The sequence below is a fragment of the Notamacropus eugenii genome, chromosome 5 (genome assembly GCF_028372415.1).
Source record: "Notamacropus eugenii isolate mMacEug1 chromosome 5, mMacEug1.pri_v2, whole genome shotgun sequence".
NCBI classification, from domain to species: Eukaryota; Metazoa; Chordata; class Mammalia; order Diprotodontia; family Macropodidae; genus Notamacropus; species Notamacropus eugenii.
The window spans coordinates 6,056,664-6,076,543 of record NC_092876.1 but is presented as its reverse complement, the minus strand read 5'-3'; the positions used below and the strand labels follow the sequence as shown (position 1 = coordinate 6,076,543).

Here is a 19,880-nt window from a genome sequence, read left to right as displayed (position 1 = left end):
TACTTTCTCCTGTGCCCCTCATTTGGTGAATGGGAGTTCACAACTTCTTGGTGTCAAGTGGAAAGAGGAAGAGATCCCTGGGGGAAATCATATAAAAGAGCTGCAGCAGCTCATTTTCAGTGGTTTGTGCTGAGAGGAGAGATTGGAATTGGAACTCTACTTGCCCCTGAGTAGGCTCCCAGGAAGGCCATGCAAGGTAAGTTTGCCTCTGAAAAGATGCCTTTTTCCTTGAACTCTCTCAAAAGTGGGAAGACATGTTTGAGTGACTGAGGAGAGAGAGCCAGCTTAAGGGAGTTACCGGGTTTGACTCCATGCTTGGGACAGGATTCTAGGTGCCAGAACCAAGTACAGTCTCTTGCTTACCTAGGCATCAGCTCTTTCCTCTGCCCAAATGGGGCATTTCTTGCCTGGCGTATTCTCGCTTACTCCCAGCCTTTAAGCTTCAAAAACCTACAGCCTGGCAGTTTGTAGGGCAAGATCAGGATGATGACTGGAGATCAGGCCCATTCAAGGGCACCAGTGGAAGGAGAAGGAAATGTACCACTTCAGTACCTTTCCCAAGAAAACCCAGAATGGGGTCACAAAATCAGACAGAACTGAAAAATGACTGAACACGTATAGCATTTTATTCATCGTGCCATCCACCAGCCAAAAGAAATCATTAGAGAAATAAGTGTCCAACAGTTACCCCAACATTTATATCAGAATTTTGTGTGTTAGCAATGAACAGGAAACTAGAGAGTGTTAACTGACTACAAAATGGGTGACGAAATTATGGTATGTGCTATGAATTATTATTAAGGAGTACTGAAAATCAGTGACATCTCATAGTAAAAGTCATTATATTTATAGGGCTTTATACACAGTATGATATTTGGGCTGTCTAATTAAGACTGTGCTTAAGCAAGAGGCTTCTTTTATTTATTAGATCCATAACTTTGATCTCTAGCATAATTTATCCATTGTATAATCAAGTATGACCTTCATGTCAAGGCTTTTTCGTAATCATTGCTTTTATAAGTCTTCTTTCCAGTGTGACTATGGTGATCTCTAGGGATTTCCATCTTCCAACGAAAGACTTGTCCCAATTGACCACATCCATAATGTTACTCTCCACCCTGAATGGTCAGATGGAAAGGAAGAGATGATCTCTGACTGAAGGTCTTCCCATATTGAGTTGATATAGATCTTGTGTCCAAAATGAATTTTCTGATGTCTAACCAGCTCTATAGTCCATTTGAAAGCCTTTCTCCATTCATTATATGGATAACATTTATATCTAGAATGGATTTTCCCATGGGAAATCAGGGAAGACTGTTGCTAGAAAGTCTTACCACATGTTTTCATTCATGTTTCTCTCCAGTTTGGCTTCTCAGATGCATGGCAAAACTGGCGCTGCATCTGAAAGTCTTTCCACATTAATCACATTTATCTCCTGTGAATTCTCTGATGTACAGCAAGACTGACACTCTGTCTAAAACTCTTTCCACATCGATAACATTCATAAGGTTTTTCTCCAGTGTGTATTCTCTGATGTAGTGTAAAACTGGAGTGGTGTGTGAAAGTCTTTCCACATTCATTACATGTATAGGGTTTCTCTCCAGTGTGAAGTCTCTTATGTTGAGCAAGATTGGAGCTCTGTGTGAAAGCCTTTCCACATTCATTACATTTATAAGGTTTCTCTCCAGTGTGGATTCTCTGATGATTAACAAGACTGGAGCTGTGTCTGAAAGTCTTTCCACACTGATTACATTCAAAAGGTTTTTCTCCAGTGTGGATTCTCTGATGTTCAGCAAGGTTGGACCTCTGTCTGAAAGTCTTTCCACAATGATTACATTCATAACATTTCTCTTTAGCATGAGTTCTCTGATGTACAATAAAGGATGACTCTTCATCAAAAACTTTACCACATTCATGACACTCATGGGGTTTCTCTTTAGCATGAATTCTCTGATGGGAGATAAGGGAGGATTGTTTCTTGAAGGCCTTTCCACACTGCATACAATTATGTAGCTTTCCGCTAGCATGAAATTTCTGATGGTGGACAGTGGATGACTGTCCCATACGGGCTTTCCCACACTCATTACAATCACAATGTTTCTTTCCATTATTAATTTTCTGGTGTTCAATGAGTTTTGAATTACTGCTGAAGGTCTTCTCACCTTCATTACCTGTACAAAGTATTTCTCCAGTATGACTTTTCTGAGGTATAATTAGGTTTGAATTCAAGCTTAAGGCCATCTCACATTGATCAGTTTCCACTTCAGGAGGCTTCTCAACCACCTTTACCTGTTCCATAGAGCATTTGCTACAGGTACTATCCTGAGAACAGCCATTTCCTGAGGTCATTCTCTTGCAGTTAATTAGGACCGAATATTGTCCGAAACTCCTTGTATCTTTATCAAATTCACCGTTACTCTTTTGTTTTTTGTCAGTCTTGATAGCAGAATCACAGATTTCTTTCCAGTTGAGGTCAGAGTAAATACCATTCATGGACCTTTGTTGTTGTGACCCTTCCATAGAATAGCTCCACTTGGCAGTAGCCTTCCTCATTTCAAGTCTAGCCTCTCCATCTAAAGGAAACAGAGAAACACGTATATATATAGGGGCACACGCACATATACACAAATATGTCCTCTTCTCTCCATTGACCGAAAGGAAACTGATTTGGAATCTATTTCCTTAGGGAAAGAGAAGAGTCTTCAAACTCACATGGGCAGAATCAATTATTTCAAAATGATTTTAGCTCACATCATCAGGATGATTTAATTTCCACAGAGGTTTACCAACAATCACACTGGAACCTGAGACACAGGCAGTCCCAGCATTCTCATTAGATTCACAACTCAGAGCATGAGCTCAGAATGGGTGAGTGGCCAGACTAACATCTCTGCAACTGATACTACAATTTAGGGATGGGGCAAGCACTGTTCATGGTAGTAGTCAAACTATTTTATCCTTGCATGTTCACTTGTTTGGATTTGGAGATGTGTGTACAGACTGTGGTGTAAGCAGTAGGTTAAACAGATACTCAGTGCGAGGAGGGCACTTGGTATGTCTGTAATATTATTTTAGAGACATTATTGTACAAATATGAGTTAATGAACAGTATGAGAAATGTACTGTAAAGAATTAAGTTCAGATATTTTTGAAATATAAATTTGGTTGGATGTTTTAAACTTATAGTTCCTATCATTCTGTAGATTCATTGTGCTTATTAAAAATAGTGATTACTATCCTGCATTCAGTTGTTTGAAAAATAGTTTCTTTGGGAAGGCAGCATTAAGTTCCATGATTGTAAGCAGTGGACCAATATCTTACCCTCGAATAGAAGGCAACGATTGCCAAGTACCAAGATGGGACAATGATCCCTGACACAATCAGTTCCAGCCCAGTCTTCTGGCGAGTATTTTCCTTCTTAATGACTGTATGTCCCTCTATGTTACCACCCTTCAGTGGCTTGTCAGCATAGTTGGGGGATTCTCAGAGGTTAAGATTCTGATTCTCTGCATTGACTGTAGGAGCCATACTTTTGGTGTAAAGATGCCTTTAAGTAGAGCCATCTCCGATCTTTGCCTGAGGCTCAGACAAGGTTCACAGCTTCTAAGAGTTAATGGCAGGATTTGAACGTCTGTCTTCTTCCACTCATGTTCCACACTCAGACAAGCAGCCTACATTCAGGATGTGTAGTCCATCCATAAACATAGATGCCATAGGTCCAGCAGGGACATCCTGCACATGACACTATGTGGGTATAATGATAACTTAAAAATGTAATGATAATTTAAATGGCAAGAGCTTTCCCATTCATTACTAGCCCCATGTAACTTGCCTGGGTCACATGGAAGTCTGAGTCATATGGAGCCTGTGGTGGGAGGAGTTTGCTGAATGGGTGGAGCTGAGAGGAAATTGTTCAGAGTAGTTAGAGCAAAGGGGAGAAAGCAGGCAGCTGGCTATTGTGAGTGGGAGAGTTTGTTTGTGATTTAATTTAAGGGAGCTGCTTTGTGGGAAGGCTTGGGGATGGTGTTGCTCTCTGCACAGTGATTGTGCATGAATTTGTTTGTTGCTGTGATGGATTTGGCTTTCTGGTGTTTGAATAAATGTTTTGGTTCTGTCTTCCATGTGGAGAGTCTGTTGTATTTCACGATTGAGAATTGCGCTGGCATATTCATGGCTGCTGAAGGCACTGTGAATATCACAGCACTACAGAGGGGCAGGAAATCTTGGGGGGGGGGGGAATCTCTGAGATCCTTGTTCTTTCCCAAAAGTGGCCTGTTTGCTGCTGGTCTTCACAGCAACACCCCCAACCACTAATGCCCCTAGACCTCTGCAGACCTCCCAGAGTCAAGAAGCCTACAGTCCCAGGAGGCATGCGATTCCCTAGCCCACCTTGCCCCTCTCCACACCCCTCTGCAGGAACTCCATCATACTTTCAAGCCTTTTTTCAAATGCCAGTTGTTGCTGATACTTTTTATTTGGTCTTGTTTCTTCCTATTTCTCTTTATTAACAAGTGTTGATGCATTATGTAGATGCATAGTCATTCTTTATAAATTTCATTTGCTAAGAAATAGTAATGTTGTGTAGCAATTTTCAATATTATATCCAATCTCTCTTATAGGCGTTCAGATCCATAAATGTTCCATTTGTGACATATAAACAGAACATTAATATTATATATTACATGTAATATTATTTTACTACCTATCATGTCCACAGATGTAGGTTAATTTCCCCCATGATCCCACTTATTTTTTCTGTTCTCATGTCCAACATCACATCATGACTGCCAACCTTTTTTTTTGTATTCATCTATTCTACATAGATGAATAATATATATATGTATATATATGAAATATTCTGTTCTAGTTCACCACTTTTTTAGGATAATCTTTATCTATTTATTCTTAAAAATTTATCTTTCATTGTCTCTGTTTCCCAATAAGACAAAGAAAAAAAGAAAAATCTTGTAATAATTACCAGTTTTAAAATCCATTTATGCACCATGTGCAAACATGCTATGTCTTATACTGCACCTTAAGCCTGTCATTCATCTGTTAGGAAATGGATAGCAATAGGACCCCTATGGGTCCTATTGAATCCTTAGCCATTTTGTGGCTGAGAAACCCTTTGGGTCTCCACGATAATGACCTAAGGAGTTTGTACTAAAAATTCTTTAACGGATCCTTAGCAGAAAATAATTGTCCAATTTTGTTATGAAAATATTTAAATAAAAATGAAATAAAGTTATATAGATATTTTCTTCTGGAACAATAAACATGTATATGTTCCAAGCACAACAGTTTTCTTTCTGCAGTAATTCCAAACACTCTTGATCCAGTATACATTGCTTTTCAAGTTCATGTAATAATTACATCAAAATCTGACCCCTTTTAAGTGTAACATGTTCCTTCATCTTCTCAACCTGAGATCAAATTGTTTCCCAAGCCCTCAGAAGAGTCAGAAATTCAAGTACAAATGGACTCCCAGTGGATAGTCCCAGGCACGCCCTTGTAGCCATTTGCTTTCTGTCACTACACCAGAGTACTTCCCTCATTCCCAGGGCATCTTGTAAGCACAGCTCATCACCAGGTAATCACCGGATCAAGACGTTACAGATACCTGCATGGATGGCAGGCTTTTTGGACACCATGAACGTGTTACAAGTGATCTTGAAACCATTATGGACCATCACAGGCTTTCTACAAAGACAGTCCTTATACTGGCCCTCATTACAGTCTTAAGGCTCTTTTGTGATTTGAACTTATCCCGTACTTATGTTAATGCTCTGCCACCTGGTAGATTTCCAAAGGAATTCGTTGGCAACATCGGTCAGTCATTGAGAAGAGTTCTTGTGACAGTATAGCTAGTTTGCCAGTGGTAGAAAGAAAAAAGCTATATCTGAAGAGATTTTTTCCTTAGAAAGAAATTCTTTCCTTAGAAAGGCTGGTTTTATTATATAAATATTGTTTAAAAAACCCAAAGAAATATGTGCAATTGTACTTCAAGCATATATATCATTTAATACACTACTTGTCATTAAGCAATAGAAAAAAAAAATCTTTTGCATGGTATCTAGGAATTCAGTTTTTTAATTTTGATAACTTTGATGAGCTAAAAATAAAACATTCCCAACTCTCAGTAAGATAACCTATAAAGCTCTTCTCCCATCTTCCCCCTCACCCATATATAAGGGAACATTTTCACTGCAGTCTGGTTATCCATTAAAATATAGCTGATGGCACAAGGGATTGTGTGCTGGACCTGAAGCCAAGAAGACCCAAATTCCAGAACCACCTGAGAAGCTTACTTGCAACGTTACCCTGGGCAAGTCATAGTGTGTCTGTTGGTCTCAGTTTCCTTATCTGTAAAGGGAGGGATAGCACCTACTTTCAGGATTCCCAGGAGGAGCAATTAAGACAATATTTGTAAAGTTTGAAGCATGCACAGGACACTATATAACTGTTAGATATTATTAGCTGTATTACTATTTTGACTGCTTTCTCCTCAACTCTGCTCTCTTTCTGGAGCTGCCATTCTCCTCTCTCCTTTTTCTTCCTTATGTCCTTGTTGAATTTACTGTAATTCCATACCAAAACTGGGTGATCTGCCCAGGTCACTTAAGACTGAGGCTTGTGATTTGTCACTTTCTTCTCAAACCTGTTTTGATACTAGATTGTGAACTCCTTGATATCAGAGACTCTTGCCTTCCTGTGTATTCCCAGAGCTTAATGTAGTGCTTAGAACATAGAGGGCACTGAATAAATGTGTATTCATTGACTGACTGGGCCCAGGCCCATACAGAGCCCTCCCCACTACCTTAAGCCCTAAAATGGGGTCTCTCTCCATTGGTCAAATACAGCTTCTGGTCTCAGTCCTGTTTTCTGTTTTCTTTCACCTTATAACCTAAAAAGAGTTGCTTTTGTCTGATTATATCACAGACCAAATACTGGAGGTCCCAAAGGCTGCTGGAGGGTGTCCTCTATAAGAAACCTGGGAGTCTCTACCTCCCTCCTACGTAAACTGAGGATGGCAGCTACCTATGTGAATCTAGCCAATGATTCTCCATTCTTGGAAACAAAGAATGAACCATAAAGATCATGAAAGGAACTTAGATGGATGACTTATGCAAGCCTCAGCCTTGGATTACTCCAGCCGAGACACTGGTCATCGGTCCTACTCATGTACTGCTGAATAAAAAGAAAGAAAACCATGAAGCCAGCTTGCCTCTGTCCACTACAAATTTAGGTCCCATCCTTTCAACTGGGCCCTGATTGGGGCAAGGCAATCCTTTGACATCTCCCTAACTGACTCCATAGCAGCTTTTCTGGATCTTCTCATTCCTCCCCATCCCTACCACATGACTTGTTCCCACCTGACCGCTTGGCCTCATATTTCACTGAAACAACGGGACATTTGCCAAGAACTCTCCTACTCCCTCTTTAGCTCACATAAATCAGACGCCTTCTTTTCTACCTTTATCCCTTTCTCTCATGCTTGACAAGGCAAACATACTCAAGTGATCCCATTCCATCCCATCCACTCCTCCAGCATATTCCCTACTCTACCATCGCCATTTTCTCATTCATTTTCCATCTCTCCATTTCTACTGGCTCTTTTTCTTTTGCCACAAATGAAATTTCTCCCCAGTCCTCCAAGCACTGATCCATCTCAATCCAGCCATCTCCAGTACATAGCACTGTAGGCCTCTCTTCCCTTTCATGGCAAAAGGGAACCTAGAGCTGGCCATCTATGCTTCTGATCTCCTTTACCCTTAATTTCTACAAAACTCTGCAGTCCAGCTCCCGACTTCACTGTTCAATGGATACTCCTATCCCCAAAGTTACCAGTGATCTCATAATTGCTAAATCAATCCTCACCCTTTTTAATCTCTCTGCAGCTTCTGACACTGTCAATCACTCCCTTTCCATTGATACTTTCTTTTAAGTTGGGTGACACTCTTCTCCTTGGGTTCTCCTCCTACCATGTTCCAAACTAACCTCATTATCTTTCCCCCAATCCTCCCACCTTCCTTCTTTCCTAACACTATCCAGGTCACCCTCCTGATTGTCCAGGCTCATAATAGAGATGTCACCCACCTCTCACCATCTCTCTAGCTCATGTACCATCACCTTCTCTCCATTTTCAATCTTTTGGAAAGTGCTGTTGATTCCACCTTGGTAACATCTCTCGCATACATTCCCTGCTTCTCTCTCAACACTGCCACCTTCTAGGTTCATTCCCCAATTACCTCACATCTGCAGGATTGAAAAAGCCTGCTGTTTTGTCTCGCTGTCTTGAGTCTCTCCCTAGACCAGTCAATGCTCTACCCAGATGTCAAATTCACCTTCTTAAAGCTCATATCTGCTCATGTCACTGCCTCCTCACTAAACTGCAATGGCTCCCTAGCACCAGGATGACATAGAAACTTCTCTGCTAGGATGTTAGGGGCCTTCCTTATCTGCCCCTCTCTTCCCTTTCCAGTCTTCCTTCATCTTACTTCCCCTTCACCTATGCTATAGTCCAGTAGCAAAGGCCTCCCTCCTATGCCTTGAACAGGACAAACCACCTCCAGTCTCCATGGGCTTTCCCTGACCCTCATTCCTGAAATTCTCCCTTTGGCTTCTCTGAAGCCCCAGCTCAAGCTTACCTTCCACAATAAGGGTTTTCCAACCTTCCTTGATCTGAATGTCTTCCCTCCCTTGAGTAGCTCCAGTTTAACCTGTACATAACATGCTGTACATGGCTCTGTCCATGTTCTCTTCCTCACTGGTCTGTGAGCTCCTTGAGAATAGGGGATGTCCCTCGCCATTCTTTGAATCCCCAGCACTTAGCACACAGCAGGCACTTAATAAATGCTTGTTGACTTGAAGATAGTCTAGGAAAAATCCTGTATCAGACAGCTCGGGCCCTTTCTGGATTCCTTAAGGAGAGTTCCATGACCCAAAGTTCAAACAGTGCAGCTTATGGGATTGTACTTTTATCACTGGAACAGAAGTGAAAGACCATACAGTCCAACCCCTTCATTTCACAGATGGGGAAACTAAGGTTCAGTGACTTACCCAGGATTCTACTGCTAAAAAAGAATTGTAAGTTGGGTCTTCTTGACCCCCAATCTGACATTCCCTTCACTGTGGTATGTAGCTAGCCTTTGTGATAACAGCCCTCATACACCTGCTTTCCTTCACTCACCTGAATAGGAGATTCTTGGACTTTCTCTCTCCAGTATCCATAGTGCTTCCCTTTGTCCAAAATGGGAGAGCAAATCTTCTCTAGGAACTGGAAGTCCTGCACATGGGAATAAAGAAAAGATGAGTATGGAGACACACTGGTAATGTAGTTCTCTTTAGGAAAAGAGGCCACAGGAGGGTTCCCAGTACTCCTCAAGGATTGTTATCATGGTATTTCTAGTTGGGAACTTCACTGAGGGATGGGAAGATCATTTGGAAGCCAATTTGGAATCAGAAAATTCTGTCTTCTCCACTTCCTTCATAGGATGGGCAAATTCAATAGATTCCATTATCTAGAAACTGAGGCTCAAATCTGGTCTGAGACACATTAGCTAAGTGTTCCAGGCAAGTCACTTAACTTCTGTTTATCTCAGTTTCCTCAACTGTAAAATGGGGACATTTATTATCTAGTTCACGGCTTGTTGTGAAGATCTAATTAGACAGCATTTTTTCCACTATGCTTGGCACATAGTAAGTATATGTAAATGTTTATTCCCTTGTCTTCCTTTCCTCCCGCTGGCACTGGAATTCTGGGGATGTAGGAAGTAAAACCAAGGACCAGCTTGGTATAGCAGGCTTCTAAGAGTGAGACTAGGAGCGGTGAGATGCAAATTTATGCTCGTTGACAAGAACACCAAAGATCAGCCCCAATTCAAAGAAGAAGGACATACTTTGGGAGGTAGTGGGTTCCCTTCACCGCCCATCTTTGTGAAAAAGTTGTCTGAGCAGTTTTCAGGAACTTGGAGGACAAAATGCATGCTGAAGTAGAGAGGAACTAGATAAAAACTCTGAGATGAGTTCTAAGTCTGAAATTCATCAACACTGATTATGGCCTGTGAGCTCAGGCTCCCTAGAAGCAGTAAGAGAGAACTTCAGGAGCAATAAAGGGGACCCCACTCCCTGTTACACACAGAAAATACCTTTTACAGGAAACCAGGCAGCAGCAGGACTCGGTCTCTTGGACACAAAAGATCCACATTTTGACCTTTCTAATAATTGATAAATGCCAGAAACCATGCACACCAGGGAAGGAATGAAGAAAGTCCCTTTGATAATAGATTCGTAGCTACAGAAATGGTCCTTACCTAGAAACAGTAGGTTCCAGGCATTCTCCAGCATGACCTCCTTGTACAATTCCTTCTGAGGATGGTCCAAGAGGGCCCACTCCTCTGGGCTGAAGTTCACGGCTACATCCTGGAATGTCACCAACTCCTAAACCATCAAAAGTCATAGGATTAGAGCTGAAAGAGACTCCAGAATTCATCTAGTCCAATGCTCATCAATTTACATAAGGAAATACGAGCACAAAAAAGGGATTTCCCCAAAGGTCATCCCTTTGTGAGTGTCAGAGTCTCCCCTACGGCTAGCTGTGACCATTAGTACTCTACGTTGTGGCTGTAGCAACTTTGGTTCAAATTAGTCATGGCAAGAGGCATAGTCATGAAAAGCTCAATACAGTGTTGAGAAAAACTTTTATATTTGCAGTTAGAATAAAAGAGTAGGTGCTACATAAATGCTTATTCCCTTCTCTTCTTTCCACACCTGCCTCACATCTGCCCTCTGCACTTCTGCCAGTCATTTTCCGTAAGTACAGATTTGGCCATGTGACTACTCCACTCTACCGATCCCAGTGGATCCCTCTTGTTCTCAGATCAAACACCAACCCTCTCCTAAGGCTGGCAAGGCCTGCTACCCAACTCACCCCAACATCTCCTACCAGCCTCATTAGATACTCCTCAGCCTCCTATCCTCTGAGATCCAGCCACATAGGCCTTCTCTTGGGTTCTCCACGTCCACCTCCCTTCCCTGGAGCTCCCTCCCTGCTTCCCTCCACCTTGGAGGCCCCTTCTCCTACCTCAAGCACCCTATTCTGTATAGTCACGCCTGCTGTCTCCAGCTGCTGGTGTTCTCCCTACTACACTGGGCCTGGAGCCCCTTTGATTTATTTGATGTCATATCTTTTTTTTTATTGATGTTATTTCTGTTTTGGTGCTTGTTATCCCCTCCTTTAGAACATAAGCTCATTTGAGTAGGGATCATTTCATTCTTTGGAGCTTTATCTCTTGTACCTAGTACAGTAGCTGGGAAATAGCAGGCACTTTAAAACACTGTTGATTGACTGGATCTTTTTTCTAGACTTTTCTTCCTTTTTCAGTCTTGATTACCCTGACAAGTGGACTTTCTTGGGCTCTGGGCCTAGATCTATAACCAGGCATTTTCTCATAAGCATTCTTGCCATTTCTGCCCTCCCCCTTTGGATCTAGTGGAGTAGAGTACAGTACCATGCCCCTAACTTCCTCTACCCACTATCTCCCATTTTGTTATACCCAGCCTGCTTTCCAGATGTCCTCACATGATGGGGGGAAGGAGTGTACTGGAATCCCTACAGCACAGAAACCTAAGGGAGATAAATCTAAAACAGGAGGGAGATAGACAATGGTGTGCTATTAAATTTATTTAACAACCAGCTTTCTGGAAAAAAATACATACAACACATTTTGAAGATTTTTGTTTTTCATGAACATCATTTTCTTATGTCTAAAAAATTTAAAAAAATAATAATAATCAAGCCTTCACTTGTAGTTGAATTTCCTAGGACCAGATGCTCACATGGAAATTTTAACAATTGGCTCTTGCCAGCCAGTTCATGTTGGCTCCATCACACGTGTGGAGTGTGGAAATTTAATGTCAGGGAGAATAGAACTGAATCCATTTTGCTTTGTGTTTTCCATTTTGCTGTGCATGACTCCTACATGAACCACAGGACTAACTGCAATGGTTGGTTTCCTTCAGTGTCTACTTCCCTCTTCTAATTGGTATAAAAAGACCCCATTGCTAAAAAGAGAGGACTTACCCATCTCTGGAATGCCCTTTGGGGTGTAGAGTGTGTTCAGGGAAGACTAGTACCTCTAATGTGAGCACTGCTGAGCCTATTTCAGGGCTGCTCATCCACCTTTGGTGTCTACCTGACTCTTACCTGTGGCTCCAAGAAGCTGTAGCATATACAGTTGGTTCCTGGTAAACCATTTCAGTAGATGGCCTAAACCAGACTGAGGGTAATCGAGGGGTTTAACACCCATCGGTGAGTTAAGGGGATGTCTACCCCAGGCATGTGAAGACTTCCCCTGGTCGAATGGGAGGATGAGAACAATTTGTTCCAACAGCCATGAAGGCAGCTGAAGCAGGTACTGTGGAGTGCTTAGAGCTTGGTTACTCATTGAAGATGCCAGGATCATCCACTGTGTCTCAAGCCATTACCAGTCATCTTGACTCTGTCCTGCCACTGGATTGTGATGACTCTGGAGGAGAGAGTGAGGCCCAGAGCTTTGTGCAACTCTGCCTCATTTAAATCCAATTTACACATGAATCCAAAGACATCACCCATGCCATTTTTACCACTTTTACCTATCTCAAAGTCCTGTGCTGATAGGCAAGTGATGAAGCAGCAGGTATGGATATACTCAGAGCTGTAGTCACAAACCTACGCAAAGGCAGCCCAGTCCATAGGGTCATTTCTTACTAGAAGCAGCAGCAGGATTTGGCAGCCCCCTGCATGTCTGAGTAGCCTTTTAAGGACTGCACTGTTCACCTCCTGGTGTGAGAAAAAGGCTAGAAAATGTGCCCTAAAAATGGTCTGCTTACCCAACCCCGGCCTGATTACCTTGGCAGGTAGGGAATCCTACTCTGTGGTTGAAACACAAAAAAAGTACAAAAACATCTACAAAGACAATTCTATTCACAATTGGCACATGGAATGTGATGACACACTTATGGACAACACAAAATCCAGTAGACCTGAAAGACTAACAGCTCTTGTAGCAAGAGAGCTCAGCAGTTATCACATCCAAATAATAACCCTGAGTGAAACAAGGCTTGCAAATGAAGGCCAGTTTACGAAGTTGGAGCTGGATACACATTTTTCTGAAGTGGGTGCAGTGAAAGAGAGCACTGTGAAGCTGGTGTAGGTTTTACAATCAAAGCTAATCTAGTCAGCAAATTGGTATGTCTGCCAAAAAGGAGTGAATGACAGGCTCATGACAATGTGATTGCCACTTGCAGAAAAACATCATGCCACCATCAACAGTGCCTATGTTGCCACCATGATGAACCCTGATGGTGTCAAAGAAAAATTTTCTGAATACCTGGAGACCCTTATCATCAATGTGCTGAAAGAGGACAAGCTAATAATTCTGGGTAACTTTAATGCTAAAGTAGGCTCAGACTACCAGACATGGCAGGGAGTCCTTGGGAGGAATGGAGTTGGAAATAGCAACAGTAATGGTCACTTACTACTGAAGATTTGCGCATTTCATCACCAACAATGTCTTCAACTTACTTAAATGCAATAAAACTTCATGATGTACCCTTGCAGCAAACATCTGTATTTAATAGACTATGTTATAGTAAGGAGAAGAGATACACAGGATGTTACAGTGAGGAAGGCAATGTGTGGTGCAGAGTGCTGGACAGATCATAGACTTATCCTCCCAATCTAAATATTTGCAATCAAAAAAGTGGTAGCTCCTAGGCAAGATGAGTATGAGAAGACTTAATGTTAACACATTAGAATACTTCTCTGAGGGGGAACAGGTCATAGCTAACTCGGAGGGAAAGTAGAGCCATCACAGAGCCAGCAACAGAAGAGCAGAAGAGGAGTGGGCAGCTTTCAGAGATGTGATGTATAGTACTACATTTACTAGGTCACCACAGTTGCAAACATTAAGACTGGTTTGATGATGATGGGGAAATTCAGAAGCTGCTACATGAAAAATGAGAACTCCATAGGGTTTGCTAGCAGGACAGTTCATCCATTTCTAAGAAGGAAGCTTTTAACTCTTTCAAAAGTAAGTACAAACAAAGCTTAGAGAAATGCAGGATTCTTGGCTCAGTAAGAAGGCAGAGGAACTTCAGTTGGATGCTAAGAGTAATAATCCAAAGTTCTTTTATGATTCTCTGAAGGCTATTTATGGATCAAAAAACCATGGTGCATCTCAACCATTCCATGCTGATAAGAACATGATCCTGGGGAGATGGGCTGAACACTTCCACAGTGTTCTCAACAGACCATCATCAATCAATGCTGAGGCCATTGACCGTTTACCTCAGGTTGAAGTCAATCCCTCCTTAGCTGAACTTCCAATTGAAGAAGTTTTGAAGGCCATTAGGCTCCTTTCATGTGGCAAAGCACCTGGTGCTGATTCTATTCCAGCTGAGATTTACAAGGTAGGGGGTCCATTGCTCATACAAAAGCTGACTGAAATTTTCTAGGTTATATGGCAAGAGGAGGTTATCCCCCAGGAGGATGCCTCCGTTGTCCATTTCTATAAAGGTAAAGGAAATAATTGCCTTGTGATATTCATAAGGCAGGAGAAAGCTCTCTCTTAGTCATTGCTGGCAAGTTTTGTGCCAGAGTCCTCCATAATAGGCTGATCTTTCACGTGGAAGATGGTTATATACCTGAGAGCCAGTGTGGCTTCAGAAAGGGCCGAGGAACAGTTGATATGGTGTTTGCTGCCAGATAACTTCAGGAGAAATGCTGAGAGCAAAACAGAGGTTTGTACACAACATTTGTAGATCTGACCAAGGCCTTTGATCCTGTTAGTCATGAGGGCTTATGGAAAATTATGTCAAAATCTGGTTGCCTAGAGAAATTCATCAGTACTGTATGTCAATTCCGTGAGAGCATGCTTGCCTGGGGTCTGGATAATATATGATGCTCCGATGCTTTCCTGGGTACCAATGGAATGAAACAAGGCTATGTGCTTGCTCCTTTACTTTTTAGCATGTTTATAACAAAGCTGTCAGATGCTTTCAGTGAGGATGAACATGGCATCAAGGTCAGCTTCTGTACTGATGGTAACTCATTTAACTTGAAAAGGCTACAACAAGCCAAGACTAAAGTAGAAGGAGAGTTGGTACTTGATTTTTTGTTCATAGAGGACTATGTACTCAGTGTAGCCTTAGAAGCAGAGATGCAACAAAGTATGAATTTTCTGCCTCAGTTAATTTTGGCCCAACAATTAATACCAAGAAAACAGAGGTTCTCCACCAGCTAGCACCCCACTATCCATGTGTGGAACCATAATTTACAGCAAATGGAGAAGTTTTGAATGTTGTGAATAAGTTCACTCACCCTGGCAGTATACTTTCTAGGGATGCACATATTGATAAAGAGGTTGACACACACATTGCCAGAACTAGCTCAGTGTTTGGGAAAGTGTGAGAGAGAAGAGATATTAGGCTGACTACCAGACTGAAGGTCTGCAGAGCCATTGTGCTGACCTCACTGTTGAATGCCTGTGAAACCTGGACCATCTACCAGTATATGCCAGGAAACTGAATCACTTCCATTTGAAATTTTTTTAGGAAGATTTTGAAGATCCCTTTGCAGGATAAGACATCAGACACTGAGGTCCTTTCTAGAATTAAACTTCCAAGCATTCAAACTGCTTCAGGGAGCGCAACTCCAATGGACTGGCCATGATGTTTGAATGCAAAAGTGATACTTGCCAAAAAGACTATTTTATGGAGAATTCACACAGGGGAAGTGCTCAGATGGTGGTCAGAAGAAATGATACAAGGACACTCTCAAGGTCTCTATTCAGAACTTTGGGATTGATTGTATGACGTGGGAGACACCGGCACAGGACAGCTTAGCATGGCATGCCCTCATCAGAGTAGGTGCTGGGCTCTAAGAGCAAAGTAGAATTGAAGTAGCTCAAAAGAATGCAAGATGCACAAATTTAAAGAACCCACCCCAAATGTTCCCAGGGACTATTTGTGCATGACCTGTGGTAGAACACTTGGAGCTTATATTGTTCTGATAAGTCATAGTTGGACACACCCTACCTTGACTCTAACCTAGCAATGTCATTTTGGTTATCTTCCCAAAGGAAGGCCAACAACCAGCACCACTAGAATGCTGTCCTCCCTTACCTAGCCAGACAAGAAGTTCCTCTGGATTTGGTACCACTAGCTATACTAACAAGGACCATGGCTCATCTATCTCCTGTAACTGATGAGGCCCATTTTTCTTAACAAGCCCACTTTTTGGTCTGCAGAATCAGCCACAATATAATGAAGAGCCACTGATTTTCCTTCTTCTTGTGCAATGTATAAACACCACTAGCTGAACTGTTAATGATACAACTTGCCTTCAAAATCTGGTGGGGTGAGCCACACTCTAGGGTATAAGAAAACCATTTCTCTGATTCCTGCTGGCTCATTGGCATTAGCTAGTGAAGGGATGAAAAAATCCATGCAACGGGAGCCAGATCTACCTTCTAGGAAGGAAGCAGTTGCTGGACTTCCAAGGAAAAGGGACATCTGACTGGCCCAGAAGAAGAAGAAAGGAGTGATGAGAAATCTTTATTTCACAAACTTTGGCTGGGGTGTGCTCTCTGTCTGTCTGTCTGTCTGTATCCCTCTCAAGGAGAGTACCCAATAATGTCTTGTCTAGTCTTCAAGATAATTTCATCTTTCAAAACATCAAAAAGGAGACATTCCACTCTGAAACTGATTGTCACTTCCAGGACAAGAAAGAACTGGTTTGCTGGCATGGAAAAAATGGGACTCTTAGGGGCAAGTGCTGAACCCCTCCTCTAATGAGGGACCAGAGGAGAAATCTGGGGATGGGCTGATATGAATTCTAGATTGGGAGGAGGCAGGTTTCATGGGACTCACTCAGAGTAAGCATAAAGATGATCCCAAGCTCCTCATATCTTTGTGGAAAGTCAGCCCAAGGGCGATGAAGGACATTCAAATAGTTAATCATCAAGACACAAGGAAAATAATATCAATAAGAAGAAAAAACTGTCATCCCAAGAGATCAGCATCAATAGAGAGAAAACTCAGTAGTCAACTTAAGTCTTAAAAAGAAAATGGAACCCACAACAGGACTCAGAGGATACTAGACAAGTGTCTAGTAAATTCAGGGTCAGCAATGCTAGAGCCCTTCACAGTCAAAGGATAGAAAGAATCTGTGGACAACAAAAAAGGGCCAACTTGTTTTTTTCAACTGGATGGGAAGACGTGGCTTCTGGGCAATTCCTAAAGCCTCCATATTATGTATGTGTGAATGTAACTACAAGGCACGTGCCCTCTCCCTGCCAAATAACTCTTTTTTGAAATTTAAAAAGTTTAAAACAGGAGTTGGCACAGCCATAGTTACCCCCACTGGTTATATTCTCTGGGCATAAGTTTCATATTGATCAGCTCTAAGGCACTGTCTGAACTCCCTCTGTGTACCCCAGATAAAACTCAAAGCCTGCCCCCACCATATCATTATGCCCTTCTAAAAATTGTATAAAAAACCCATGGTTTTGCTCACTCGTCAGCCAGTCTTGGCCAGAACGGACCAGTCAGCTTTGTCACTAGGCTGGTTTTGCTAGTAAGATGTGAGAGCCCACCTGACTGCCCAAGGGAAGTCATGATCCAGTAGCCTTAATGGGGTGATTCTGTACCCTTGTAAGCATGGATAGCTCCTGGTGAACAACTTCCATCAGTCTTACCCAACACCATCCGTGGACCTCTGCGTTTACAATAAACATCCTGTACTGAGTATCACTCCTGACTGGACCTGGCACTTCATGTTAACTTGGCCAGAGAATAAAGCACATGGCACCTTGTTCAATTATTGGAAGGAGGGATCCTACTTTGGAAGGGACATGTTAATTGGTTGGGTGGTGCCCAGAGAGCTAAACCAGGAATGATGTATGAAAGTTACAAATAGGTCAACCGGAACTTAAGTTCTGGGGAAAAAAAACCTAACCTAACCTAAAGTGACCCCAAATAGCTCCCAACAGTGAGGGCTGTCCCGGAGGTAGAAGAAGCTCCTTCACCAGGTGCAGGCAGCTTTTGCAGCCTTGGAGGTCTTCAGGTGGAGGCTGCACAGTCACTTCCTGGTACCACTGGGGACTCAGTTGGGGCATGGGTAGGAGAAGGGGTCACTGAGGAAGTGAGCTCCATGGACTGATCACTTACTATGGGTCAAGCTTAACTTCCCCTCACATTATCCCCACCCCCACTAGCGGGGCCTTACTTCAAGTACAGAAGGCTCAGTTCCTAACCTGCCCCCTCCTACCTTCCAGTGTTCCAACCGCCCAACATCTCCTCTTCAGTCCAGTGACACTGGCCTCTTGGGGGTCCCCTCCATCTTCTGCCTCCCCTCATGTTCTCTGGCCATTCCTCACACCAGGCTCTCCTGCTCCCCCTCAGATTATAGACCTCCCTGGCTTCCTTTGAGTCCCAGTGAAAATCCTACCTCTTACAGGAAGCCTTCCCCACCCCCTCAAGTCTGCCTCCCCACTGTTAATTATTCCCTAAGCGTACTGTAAGGAGCTTGCTTTGTACTGTATATATTATAGGCTTGCTGTCTCCTCCATCAGACTGTGAACTCCTTGAGGCAGGGCACTTTTGCCTCTACTTGTATCCCCAGGGCTTAGCACAATGTCTGGCAGGCCATTGTTAAGTGTCTTTGATTGATGATTTAGGCTCAGATCCACCTTGAGAGGCAGTACTATTATCATCCCCATTTTTGCAGATAAGGAAATTGAGGCAGACAGAGGTTAAGTGACTTGCCCAGGGTTAGCCCTGGTAATGTCTGAGGCAGCATCTGAACACAGTTCTTCCTAACTCCAGACCTGGCCAGGTAAGACTCAGGATCAAGGGGTTCCCTGGACCTTTGGTGGCTACAACAGAGAGGTAGGTTAAAAGAAACAAAGAGGAGGTGGAGAAGTGTGTGTGTGTATGTGTGCGCACGTGTGTGTGCTAGCCATGCAGAAGGAGAGTAAAGGGAGTGTGAAAGAAATAGAGACTCATGAGTGAAGTGGCTGTCCCTGTGGCGACTCAGTCATTAACAAACATACAAGGACAGCAATGGGGGGCGGGGGGAGGGAGCGGTCAGTGCTTGAGATCTCAAAGTGCCACTGAACCAGTGAATCAGTTTAATTAACGCAGAAGGAGAGAGCAGGACAGTGTTGTTACTCCTGTACGAAGCGCCACATCTACTTCTGTACAGAAACAACCCATAGGTGAGATCTCACCAGCATCACAGACAATCCTCTGTGTTTACAGAAGTGGCCTTTTTGGCTGATGTTGGTCACATCTGAGGATGGCGTGCACTCACCTGGGCTGGGGGTCTGCGACTCCCAGGGGCCATTCTCTCTGGCTCCAGGCTCCCTGCTTGGGCCAGGCCTTGGTCCTCTGCAGGCTGAGCTGGGGGAAGCTGAAGGATCTCTTCCAGAGGACAGTCTTTTCCTTTCCTTCCCAGGCAGGAGGCTGGCCTACAGGGAGTTACAGAAGGAGAGGTCCCATAGGAGTTACAAAGGCTCTGCTCCTGCCCTCAGGGCAGAGACCCCAACCTACAGAATGTGAGAGGTATCAGGAAGGGTCAGCTTTGGAAATGGAGATGGTGCCAGATAGTAAGACTACTTCCCTCCCTCTCCTGCTTCTTCCCTGCCACATTCCTCAGCAGGAGGCCAGGCTAAGGGAGGCTCTGGGAGCCAGGACAGTGTAACAGAGCTGGGGGAGGAGAGGGGTGACAGAAGCGTCCCAGTAGGGCCGCTGAGCCTGAGCAGACAAAGTAATTGTGTCCTGGGTCTCCCTAGGAGCTAGGGGTGGGGGTGGGGCTCCTGGGACCCTCCTGGGAGCTG

At 43.2% G+C, this 19,880-nt stretch overlaps 1 protein-coding gene across 3 annotated transcripts; it reads right to left on the bottom strand.

Annotated features, from left to right (window-relative positions):
* Nucleotides 1-597: 597 nt before the first annotated feature.
* LOC140508232 (uncharacterized) lies at nucleotides 598-19,504 on the bottom strand. 3 transcript variants are annotated; one of them, XM_072616021.1, is made up of 4 exons: nucleotides 19,355-19,504; nucleotides 10,314-10,440; nucleotides 9,191-9,286; nucleotides 598-2,573 (listed from the first exon to the last, which is right to left on the bottom strand). In XM_072616021.1, exons 1-4 carry the CDS (start codon nucleotides 19,385-19,387, stop codon nucleotides 1,429-1,431), a joined length of 1,401 nt encoding a protein of 466 aa, XP_072472122.1. In that variant the 5' UTR covers nucleotides 19,388-19,504; the 3' UTR covers nucleotides 598-1,428. The 3 variants fall into 3 exon arrangements, with proteins under 3 accessions (XP_072472122.1, XP_072472123.1, XP_072472124.1); XM_072616022.1 differs by lacking the exon at nucleotides 19,355-19,504 and adding an exon at nucleotides 11,556-12,462; XM_072616023.1 differs by lacking the exon at nucleotides 19,355-19,504 and adding an exon at nucleotides 12,206-12,462.
* Between the last annotated feature and the right edge of the window lie 376 nt (nucleotides 19,505-19,880).

Coding starts and splice junctions, on each gene's coding strand:
- LOC140508232 (XM_072616021.1), bottom strand. CDS start 19,387: ATGGCCCCTGGGAGTCGCAGACCCCCAGCCCAG. Junction 10,441..19,354: donor GTCGCAGACCCCCAGCCCAG/GTGAGTGCACGC, acceptor TTGATGGTTTAG/GAGTTGGTGACATTCCAGGA. Junction 9,287..10,313: donor CTGGAACCTACTGTTTCTAG/GTAAGGACCATT, acceptor TCCCATGTGCAG/GACTTCCAGTTCCTAGAGAA.